The sequence below is a fragment of the Montipora foliosa genome, chromosome 10, assembly GCF_036669935.1.
Source record: "Montipora foliosa isolate CH-2021 chromosome 10, ASM3666993v2, whole genome shotgun sequence".
NCBI lineage: Eukaryota > Metazoa > Cnidaria > Anthozoa > Scleractinia > Acroporidae > Montipora > Montipora foliosa.
In genome coordinates, this window is record NC_090878.1 from 2601747 (window position 1) to 2614246 (window position 12500).

Here is a 12500-nt window from a genome sequence, read left to right on the forward strand (position 1 = left end):
TGCTGATAATTTCCAACTGATTGATTGTCTTGATAAAAAGTAAGAGCAGTCAACTCAGGTTTTTTTGCATTTGGTTTGTTCTGGAAAGAGAAGTGTAAATGAAATGCAGATATTAACAGGTGTCGCTTTACTTAAAAATTGAAATTTTTATATAAAAGGCAATAAGTAGCAATAAGCAGGGCTTGAAACTAACCTTTTTGCTCAAGTGCCAGCTGGCGACTAATGGAGAAAATTTGGTCGCCAGATCATAAATTTTGGTCGCCAACTTTGCATGCAAGGAAAGTCATAATTATTAAATTGCAGAAAACAGAACCAGCACGAGAAAGATCTCTAAAGCTATTGTTGTTTTTGGCTTTGTCTTTTTGCAGCTATCGAATTTCTCTACAATGACGTTTGATTGTAACCAGATACATTTTATTCCTTCTTTCCATTATTACATGTATTAAAATTGATTGTGAAAAACCCCTGTGGGAGAATTGATTAATAAATTGTATTGTATCGTATTGTAAAGACAGTCATCTTGAATGTGGTAGGAATTGGAGCAAATGTTACAGTAGTCATGTGCTTTAGCTAAACCTGCATGCTGACAAAACAGTGTCATTCTCCCAACAAAATTTATGTAAGACACAAGCATGATTTTTAGAGCATTAAAAGGGCTTTCATTCCATAATAAAGAAATGATCAGTTATTTAGTGAATGATTGTTATGTATATATTGGGTTCACCTTTAAGAACTCCGTGAACTCCACTCTGTTAGAACCTCTTGAATTTCTCCATCCAACTTAAAATATGGTGCAGAAAATATTTAATATCCAAATAACTTTGCACATCTTTGTGTACCAGTCCATTCTTCTCTGATCACCATCATTTTGGAGATACTGAAAATAAGCATTTAAAAGAAAATTTGAGTTAAAACCAGCACTTGTTTGCCTCACACATGGAATTTACCAAATACAAACTGGAAAGTGCAGCTTCTAAACTTTTGGTTCAGGTATGGGTCCTGAAAATAAAATTTGGTCCTAAACAAGCCCTTGAGTAGTAGTAAAGGAATGGATGCTAGAGTTTTTCTTTAAGCTCCTTTGTATAAACAGGGCTTCTGATAGGGTAGGAAAAAATGTGAAAATTATGTGGCAAATTATGCAATTTAATTTTAGCTAATTTGACCGTGTTTGTTTGGTCTTGAGCCTGGTTTCCATATGATCGTCCTGATAGCCCCAGTCGTTTCAAATAATATCCAGGGGCAATCAGGACAATTATATGGAAACACTACCCAGACGATCGCTGATGACTGAGACGACCTCAGTCGCTCGGATAGAATTGAGTTCTATCCAGACGACTGAGGTTGTCTCAGTCGCCCGGGTTGTTAGCAATCATCTTGGTAGTGTTTCCATATAATTGTCCCTGAACATTATTTGAAATGACTGGGGCAATCCAGACGATCATATGGAAACCAAGTGGAGCACAATCCATTTCTTGCTGTTCAAGAACATATTAGAGCACAATTAAGGGAATGATGAAAACATCTGAAATAAATCATTTGTTGCCTCATTTTAAGTTATTGAAATCACAGATGGCTAATTTTGCCGATTTAGTTTCGCATGACTCAGCTTCAAGGAACTTGTCCACTACAAATAGCCACTATGTTGCACGAATTAAGCAAAACAACACACCATCGTAAACATGAAACATTCCTTCGGGGTAGTTTGTTGCCCTGTCTTTTGCCAAACTGTTTACAGGAAGGTGCGATTTTTTCTCGAAGAAGTGTTAAACTTATTTGTGGGGATGTTTGTTTCAAGATGATCCAGCAGTTTTCATGCCATTATGATTGGTTTATTTAGAGAAATGGATTGTTGCCAACAAGCAATTACTTACCACTGAAAACCAGCACCAGGTCCACAACAAGGAAAACGATGCATGGAACTTTGTTCGTTCATTCCAGTTTTTGACATCTTTTGAAAACTAAAATGCCTTGAGATAGCGTTTAAATTATCAGAGAACTGATCAAAAAGCGAAATTTGGCAGTTTTCTTCCGTAAATATTGTACAAATTCTGTGATTTTCATGAATTATGCGATTTGTTGCTTTATGGCACATGGGAAATCACAACATCGTATAATATCAGAAGCCCTGTATAATAAAGGGACATCACTGAATACCATTGTTATATGGGTCATTAAAGTCATTTCTAAACAGTATTCTGGGATTGTTTTGACAAAACGTGTCATTAATACAAGCATGTTGTGGAGATATTGCTTTAAGTAGCTCATATATAGTTATCTGCTGAATTGAACTATGTAAATGTTCTTATGTGTTGTTGCAAATGAGTTAACAAGGTGCTTTGTAAACATCCTGTGCATTTCTGAATCTTAACATAAATATTTTGTTTTATTATTTTCAGATTCTACTGTGCTGCTGCAGTTAATAATCGCACTAAACTTGATTTCCATGGAATTCCTCGTATCTGGAATGGGTCTTTCATTAAGAAGAAAATAAAGGGCAATTCTGCCCTTTACATTTTTGCAGAGGTAAATAAAATAATATTGCTTTGTTCTAGAAAATATCCATCCAGTATTATGTTTTGGTCCTTTAAGTGTCATGATTTAATTTTTTAATCTGCCATGACCTATCAAGTGCGACTATTGCAATGGTATAATAATTATTAAAACCTTACAGAGATCAGGAATTCAATGCAAAATGCAGATACTGAAGTATCTGTTGTATGTTGGGCTTCTTGTAGATTGCCATATTTGGGAATGCCCATATTCGGATCTAGCCTTGTGTGAAACTTGGGACTTACTAGTAAATTACATTCAGTTGTTGTTTTTCTAGATCAGAGTAACTGCATAACATTGCTGTTTACAGTATCAAGGATGAAGTTTCCCCTGTGTTAAGTCTGTTGCTTTCATATGTTAGTTGTGCTGGCCACCACTTCATCAAAAATCTTTTTATAAAATTCAATAAAACTTGATGAGGAAATAACCAATAGAAAAACAGCATTCAGGTCGCATGTGCTTATTTAATTATTTATAGAATACTCATTCTGTGATGAAGCTACAAAAATCACACATTTACATGATTTGCATTGGATCTGTATGGGATTGATAATGACTAGTTGAACACACCTAAACAGATCTCCCCCTCATTTTGTGTCTTATCACTAATTAGTTAAACTGAACCCCACCCCCCTTTTGCCCCAATGTTAGTAGAAATTGTCATTGTGAACTGCTGGTTTCCATGTACTCTTGGAGGTACCAGAACCAGTAATGTCACATGCTTATACTTCTGGGTGGATCAGAGAGATAGAAAACAACACAGTGGAAGAGATATGCCTTAATAAACCACTGACCTTGAGGTTGGACTTTTGTGCCTTACCACCTTGCCTTCATGCTTAAATTGTTTTGGTTTAATGCTCTTTTCAAACCTGTTTTGTTGTCCATTACGTTTCATTTCCATAGGGAAGTGGTCATTCTCAGAACTTTGGTTCACATTTTCTAGAGCAGGCAGCACTTACAGGGCCTCACAGTCAAGGTGTCAGACAGGAAAGTGAAGAAACAGGACAGCCAATCAGAATGGGAGAGAATGTTACAAACATTTCAAACCATTCACTGGAGTTGGAAAACCAAGGTCATCCCAGTGCATCCTCTGTGTCAGGGTTTTTATCAAGTAACTTTGTTTGTCACTCATCTATTGCACCTGCAATGGTAACAGAAGCTAATCAAGCATACTTACATCCAAGTGAGATGCATTCATCTCCACAAGAGGAAAATCCATTAAATGGTAAATACACAAAATATGACTTCCTACCTATAGTCCAAATAATGTTTCACAAATGTTCTCTACAGGTAAGTTATTTTCTCGATAATAATAACTGAAATAAAAAGACTTCTTTTTAATGGTAACAGAGTAAAGGTCTTAGTCAGAGAAGTACAGTGTTGCAATCTTCTGAAATCAAACAAAGAAACAAACCAAGGAACTGGTCCTGTAAATGCCACTCTTGCCACCTAAGGAATGCTATCATGAAGGGTGCTGCAGCAGCTCAACAAGATTATGCTAAAAGCAGAGTACAAGACATCTCTAGCAGCTGTTGTATGATCCATGTGTGATCCAAAAGCACAGCACCATGGCAAGATGTAATTAGCTGGGAGTCGATTTTGATAAGGGTGGCAAACTAAAAAACCTAGAGACTCAGCCCGAAATCACATACGTCAGGTACTATTGCAGAAGTGGCTGATTGTTATTAAATTGGATAGCTTCCTTAATAGAGTCACCAAGAGTTTTATTGCATTAGAGTAAATAGCTCAGCATGTCTAGGAAATGTCTTTATTTTGTACATCAATGTCATTTGGTACCACTGCTAAAACATGACAATTTTCTTTTAATTAATTGAGTGTGTGTAATCATTACCAAATGAGTTTGATTATCGATCATCTGATGATGGACCATCTTGGCTGTTAGCTTTTCATCTCATGGGCAGATAAATTAAAGTGCAAGTTGGAGGAAGGATCTGAAATTGGCTTTAAAACTGATTTCTTGGTGATTTTGCCATTTTAACAAACTCCAAAAAAATATTGTTGATCTAAATTATTGTAGTTTTCAATCAAGAACCTGAGGCGTGGATTATCAAACTCACTCATTTATTAGCAAAGCAACTCAATTCAACAAGTACACACTCAAATGTAAAATCACTGTACTTTTTCTAACATAGTGGCCTGGGTACTACCAACATGACAACTGTAGGCCAGAACTGGAATGAAAGCAATATCGCAAATTAGCATAAATATTATTATTGCTTGGCAAGACTACATCAAATGGAATTTAAATCAATTGCATTTATTATGAAATTTGAGATTTATTGCATAGTTTTGCTTTGTTTTGGCCAACAATCAGCCAATAGTTTACAAATGTTGAATTGGCCCAAATATGTTTATGGATGAAACCCTTGAAGCTAGATGGGGCCTTCTTCAAAAACAAGAATGGCAGCTTGTTGGATTTTACCCCTTGTGCATGAAATCACTTTCAATTTTAGTCACATTAGGAAGACTTGATGTTGATAAAATGGTAAAAAACTTTTCTTGCAGATTCACTGGATTCATTGTTTCAAGACCTTCAAGACTTGGCAAATGTAAGGGTTTTTTTTTTTACGTGGAATGCCGAAGGCATACCACGTCTTAAAACCGGTCTGGTGTCTTTTTTTTGTTGGTGTCTTGACGTAATTTTGTCACAGGTGCATCTTTTGTTTCATGAGTTGTCAGTGTTAAACACGCAAGGTAACTTGATCACAGGCGAGAGCTAAAATCTCTGTCACTTTTGATTTTGCGATTTTACTTGTACGACCAAAAGTACGATAGAAAAATTGAACTCCGATTGAAGGTAACAAAAATCCCGAAATGTTTTTCGCTTATGGCAAATTGTTTTATTCTCGATCGACACTTCCTAGAAGTTACTTCTCTCCTTAAAAACTACATAGTAATATTTCTATACTTTTGCGTCAATATTTGTTTTGCATAAAGCAGGCTAGCAAAATCTGTACCTTGCTTAGTTTGCATTTTTGAGCGTTAAAATAGAATTTTTGGTCGTATGTTCCTGACCATAAGTCGCATATTTTGACATCCCCCATCCAGATACTAACCCCACTGGAAAGGGGTTAAGTTTAGAAACAGTGGTCTTGGAAAGCTGTCAGAAGCTCAGAGTGCACGCTTAACCTTGTGGTGAAAAAAAGGTTGTAAATGATCAACATGTCAGCTTTGAAGCCAGCTCAAGTGTAGAATCATGACGAACTTTTGTAGTTTCTGAGAACTATTTACTACTTGTAGCTTTTGTTGAGTTTTGAATCGATGATAGAGAGAGTTTTGGCGATCTCAACCCGGACTGGACTACTGGATTTAAGCTTTTTTCTTCATGAGATTTCAAGTTATTGTGGAACGTTTGGTACCAAGTTACTCTAATACTGAAATCAAGATTGGGGAATTGTAAAATTAGAACTTTGGACTGGACTATAGAACACGCAATTACGGAATTTTAAGATTTTTGAGCATTGAGAGAAATAGAGTACAGATGTTGTCTTCTTGTCTTTGCCACGGCAGATTTAAACAGTTTGCAAGGAACTAAACCAGGATTACGGAACCGGACCTCGAATGCAGGGCCCGGTTGTTCGAAAGCTGATTACCGTAATCCATGATTAGCGTAAACATTCGTTTTATGTTGTCAACTTTTTGGTGACAGTTTCCTTTGCTTATTTTTGTTTTTCAAGATTGACTTCTTCTAATGTAAAAATTTACTGATTATCAGCCTTGAACAGTATTTGGGAGTAGAGAATAAAACTCGTTTTAAAACTTGCCTTTTGAACAACTGGCCCAGGATGATAAGTTGTTGAACTGTCATTTGTAATAAGTTTTTCGGATGATTTAAGGCTGATCTTGTAATTTTTGGGTGAATGGAGTTAAGCAGGTAAAACTGCAGGATTTGAAAAAAGTCTTCTTCCAAAAAATAAATAAATAAAAAATCCCGTATCCTGATAACCTGCTAATAGGGCTTCGTTGTTTGCATTTGCAAATTTAGTAACATTAATAATGAGCTTTTACAACAAACAACTTCAAGTTATCTTACAATATTACAGCTTTATCTTTCTGGTAATCTCTCGCCATTTTGTGAAGTTTACCTGTACTTGAAGTTGACTGTAACTGGACAATTTGTGTTAACTGTTTGCGCATTCCACGGATACGCCCATGTAGGCGTCTTGTTTTGAAAAGTTGTGCACTTTCTGTGCCTTGAAGGGAAAAAGTATGAGCAAGATGTCCAGGAGTATTGGCTGAAAGAACAGTACCGTGCAAAAGTAAGTTGACAGTCTCGACTTGATCCTTGCAAGAATTGAGGATCGAGAATCGATTTGAGGATTGAGACTCGATTCACTCGAAATGAAACTCTATCCTCGTCACTTTATTCTCGCGAAATCAAGTGCAACCTTGTTTTAATTATTCATACTTGATTCAACTTTCGCGAAAGCATGATCACTACTCGATTAAATAACAACAGAAACTGTTTAATAAGAAAATGAGGTAGGGCCTATCATTCCTGCAAGTCCTCGATTCAAAAACTGCAATCTCATGTCGTGGATTAAAATATATAGGCAGAACTGTGAGCTTTACTGCGCGGTAAATTTTATCGTGAATCGAATGTAAATTTCCAATGTAAGCATTGAGAAATATTTGCATACCACGCACCCAACCAAGTAACGCAATGCTCCATGTATTTTAGCATTTCTTCTTTCAACATTACAATGCAATGCCATGAGGAATGAAGCCTTCATCTGAAGGAAAATTATAGTTATGTAATGATCGATTTAGCAGTAAGACATCTCGGGCTAGACTTGTTCACTGGTATCAGGTTTCTTTCTTGCAACAGGCGTTATGAGCGAATCAAGAACAGCATCATCACAGGAGGAAGTATGTGTAGCAAAAGCTGTTCCATCCAACTTTTGATAACTCAAATTGGGAGTTCATATGAGGGCAACATTGTTCTTTTTCCCTTCTTCTACCTTTTTTGTAAATAATATTTTACCAGTTAACCTGATGAGAGTGTCACTCTACCAAATCTTATGCAGGTTGTCGAAGAAAAGTGAGAAGCATCGAAATAAGTGGCTTCACTTCTTGGTGTTGATTTCTTGAGAAAAATTAATTTATAGTACTTCAGGAGATATACATAGTAGTATTGGGATTGTAAAAAAGGGAGTTGGATGACTTGAGAAAACCTCGAGCCATTTCAGTATGCTCTCATTCTCAATCGCTCGCACCTTGGAAAGCAGGACATGACATGGCAAATCAATATTAAAGTATCCAACTTTTATTTTCATAACTAGTCAATGGTTTTACATTGTGATGGTTTCAAGATAAGGACAATAGAATGACAAGGTAAAAACTTAAAATTTGCAAACATCACAAACACCCTTAAATCTACACCTGGCACTCAACAGCACAGTCACTCTTCTTGCGGTGCCAAAGGTATACGTATTCATCAATGGGCGATGACACATGTTTTGATTCCCTCTGTCATGGCTGACTTGGGTACAGCTTTAAAACATACAGTTGTGTCCCATCTAATTCTTCCGAAGTAAAGAGCACCCAAACTAAATTTACTGTAAAATTCCCTCGTGGGCATTGATGACATCTTGACTCATGGCACTTTCAAACAGTTTTCTCTCTCGGAAATACTGTACTACCAAAGTAATTCTCACTAACAATTAAGCTAAGGTTACAGCTAAATTGTTGGGTGGATCGCGCTAACAATTAGAAGCCCACAGAGTAAACTTCAAATACCAGCACAATATAGTGTCAGACTGCTTACAGTCTGAGTGATTGTCGAGTACGCTTCAATCATACAGCCGACGAATAATTATCTCCGCCACAATCGCATAGAAACATACTGAAACATAGGGGTTTGTTAGCAGTCTAATCGTGTCGTTCGTTGTGATTTGTTCCCAATTACAGAAAATGGATTCGAAAGAGAACTTTAGTTGCTCGGTTTTCTGCGTTACTCCCAAACAACATTCTCCGAGAATCTTTGGCAGGCTTTATATCTTTCATTCATATTCTCGGTTGTGTTTAGTGCTATTTAATACTCTATCAAGGAGTCAGTCAAGCAACAAGCTCATTAGTTTCTCGCGGATCGAGTCAAGAGTCAAGACTCAAAACAGACTGTCAACTTACTTTTGCATGGTACTGTATGTTAAATCAAGTTTGAACAAGTTTATGTTCAATTTACAATGTGTTGTATGTACACTACACTTGTGTATTTGTAGCAATGAAAATCAAGGAGTGTAGTGTAATGACGTACATGAAAGTAAACTTACAAGGGGCAACAGTAAGATAAAAAGAAACTTTACAATACATAATTTTGAAAATTTTGCCGACAGATTGCAGGATCAAGACGATATTATTAAGAGCCAGCCAAAACCGCAACAAAGTGAAATGTAACGTGTTGTAATAAAAAGTAAACAGCAACATATAGAGCGTGATTGCACCATCGATTACCTAATGTACATAACCTTAGTAAGTAACCAAACTGGTTTGAACTGGTTATATTAAATTGTCATCCATAAATTAAAAATGGTGTGGGGACACTTCAAATACTCAAGTACAGCACCGTGTAATCCATGGGACACATTTTGTTAAGAGTGTTACAAGAATTTTAACCCATTGACACCTCAAATGCTCTAGGACGCTCCCAGTTGATGAGCAAAATCATCTGGCTTTAGACAGATTGTAAGTCTCACTCCCATTGGTCAATAGGTAACACATAATGCAATTGCACAATAGACAGACTAAAGAATAGTTGCATAAGTTGCATTATTATATCTCTCAGATAGTACGTGCGCTGTAATTGGCTAAATTAGCGGGCCGTATTCTACTGTACGGCCCGCTGTACAGCCCGCTAAATTTAAAACTTCTAGGGAGTTTTTCATGTCATTTCTGTTGCATAAACTTGTACTGAAAACTGTTTGAATCTTGCAAGCAACTATTTCAAACTTAACAGCCAAGAAGATTTAGTTTTTGGGATTTTGGCACGGCATTCTTTGTGGCAGTTAAACCTTCCGCTTCACTTTAACTAGTTTCCTTGCCCGCGCGCTGGTTAACCTCAGAGATATAATAAATATCTTACTAACCTCGTTTTCTCGGTCCGTACTGTAAGTTACGGATCCTCGTTTTTTCCCATTGATTTATGGCCTGCCTGCCAGGCATAAATCAACGGGAAAAAACTCGGTCCATAACTTACAGTAGTCGGACCTCGAACTCGGTTAGTAAGAGGTATTAATTCTTAAAATAAGTGGATGAATAAAGAAAATTATTTGAAACAGAATTATAGAGGATACAATAGTTAACAATTATTCACTGAAGTAAAGGTGGCAAGTGGTGGATGTCTACCGAGCTGCGAAGCTTGACACTGAGGTGAATAGTTGTTTTAATTAGTATATCCTACAACAGCGAGACAGTATGGCACAAAAAGATGAATTTAACTCATTCATCCCTCCAACAATTACAATAATTTCTGGCACAAATCCCACAAGAGTTGCTTGGAGCTGAATAGCAAAGGATATTTGGAGTTTGAGTGGCTAATCAAAGCGTGCCTTGGCGCTATCTGCTGTTTTAGTATATACTAACAATGATGATTGTTCAATTTTGATATCAATGAGTGGGCAGGGGTTTCAATAAAATATGAAGTTGGTGGATGGTTTGAGTAGAGTATCTGACTGTTGTCATTGTGGAAATGAATTTTAATCTCGGGATTGAAAGATTCTGTCTTTAATTACTTCAATGTAGGGAAAAAAGTACATGTAGCTGACACTTTTTGTTGGCTGTTGGTACTTATTGAAACCACTCAGTGGGCATCAACATAAGCATGCATCCTCATCTTTGAGTACTGTAAGCAGAGATTTGCTAATTCGTATTTTTAATAGCCATTTTGCAAGCACGTGCCAATTAGGACGAAGAGAGTTTCATAATCTCATTCCAAAGTTAGCAAAATACTTCAACTGTAAGTTCAGTGGTGATTCACTCAGAATAGTTTCATGCACCCGTAGCAGATGATTGTGCGTTGCATTATGTTGATGAATATTCTTTGGTACAGAATTATTAGAGATATATCATCCACAAGGCTAAGATACTGTTTCGGTTAAGTAAAGCATATCAATAATTATTATTATTGGCAGAATATTTGAAGAGACAAGTAATGAGATAGCATGGGGTATATTATTACAAAAAAAGATAAGGCAAAAGGCTGGTTTTTGAAGAATGAGAATCTTCCTCAAGTCAGACTGAGATGCTTTAAGGAGCAAGGGTGGCACAGTCGGTTAGTGTGCGGCCTTGGTGCAAGAGGTCCCGAGTTCGATCCCCCGGATCTCAAATCCTTGTTTCGACTTTTTTCCTTTCAGTGTAACCTAAATAGCTTTAAATACCCTTAAAATGGAGCACTGGTGGAAAGAGGGGGGTAAAATGAGCGCACCGTCAGCTTCCTGGGAGAGTACTCTCTAGAGAGTAAAGGAACTTCCGACATTAAATAAGGTGTACCTTTACCTTTACCTTTAGCTTTACCTTGGCCCCATGCAGCAGCTGTACCATAAGTCATCCAATAAAAGATGTTTTGTAAAAGTTTGAAATACAGTTCACCTGGCATATCGTACGTGCATGTAAAGGACATATAATAAAACAAGCTGGTGAAATTTATTGGAATTGAAAGTTGCCAATACTTTTGTTCATCTAGGCATATTTGTTTAGTAAACTTAAGGTGAAGAGAACAAATTAAAATTGTAATACTTTAAAGTACTAGATTCAAGTTCAATTAAATACCTGTAGAGACTTAAAAAGAATGATGCAATTCTGTAAAAAGGTCTGAGGGAGCTACAGCTGTAAAATCAACTGGTAGAGCAGTCCACACTGGGAATGAAGCATTTAATAATAAAGCGTCCAAAAACAAGGGTTAATTTTCTCCTTCACACAGTCTCTCTTCCCACCCTTTGGGGCAAGAGAAAACTTTAAGTGGTTTATTGTATGGTATGGTCAGATGTTCCAAAACATGGGACAAAGCAAACAAAAGATTGATTTGATAGGAGGGGCAGCTAAGAGCAATTAATGTTTTACCTCACTATTTGAGGACCCTCCCTGACATTGTGCATCTTTGCAGACACAAATGTAACCCTACCATACCAGCTATAGGGTTTCTTACTGCAAATATTGAATTAAGCATCAATAAAAACTACTGTTAAATTATGAGTTAGGTCATTTTTTTAAGTGGCCTCTTCTTTTTTTTTTGGACAGCTGCCCAGTCTTGGGAATATTTAATTAATTAATTACCATATAATATCTTCATCTTCCTTTTATGTTATGCAAGAGCTGCAAAGAGGGTTGCAGTTTGACTGGTCATTGTAGGTTGGAGGTAATTTTCTTGATCTTTTGCCATAGATTCCTAGCTTTGGGACAAGTTCTGCCTCAGAGGTTGACAGTGGCTGGCAGGATGATGGCGATGGTCTTGCAAGTGGTAATTAACTGTCACTAGTTTTTTTGTTTTTGTCACTTAGGCTATAACCTACTCTAATGCAGAATTTAGTTCTTTGCTTTGTTAAGATCATCGTTATTAGAGCTTTATTATTAATTTTTGGCTGCATCTGACCTTGTTTTGTGTAACCATTAAGTTTTGCTTTGAATGTAATTGTAGCTGTTTACATAGACAAAATGGTAAAAGTTATGATTTTCAGTTAGTCAAAATGTGCAGAATTTCAGAAAGACAGTGACATGCTGCTTCAAATCTCAGTCCACAAAATAATGCTGACAAGGAATACAGTTTCAAAGAAAAAGGCCGGGACCCATAAAAACTCAAAATTTTCTCTGACTCATAACAGGTTAAAATATAAAGTTTAAGAATTCACATGCTAAATTGTTAAGATTTCTTGAGTTGTAAATCCTGCAAAAGGCTCTGCATACCTAGTAGATTGAGAAAATGAAACTGAGAAATT

General features: G+C 36.6%; 1 protein-coding gene across 1 annotated transcript in view; it reads left to right on the forward strand.

The window, feature by feature from the left end:
* LOC137974474 (uncharacterized) overlaps nucleotides 1-12500 on the forward strand; it is a 71795-nt gene that overhangs the window by 1508 nt on the left and 57787 nt on the right. The window contains exons 3-6 of the mRNA XM_068821491.1: nucleotides 2397-2523; nucleotides 3454-3775; nucleotides 5077-5120; nucleotides 11950-12025. Coding sequence (XP_068677592.1) covers nucleotides 2397-2523; nucleotides 3454-3775; nucleotides 5077-5120; nucleotides 11950-12025 — 569 coding nt within the window. The remainder of the gene's footprint in view (nucleotides 1-2396; nucleotides 2524-3453; nucleotides 3776-5076; nucleotides 5121-11949; nucleotides 12026-12500) is intronic.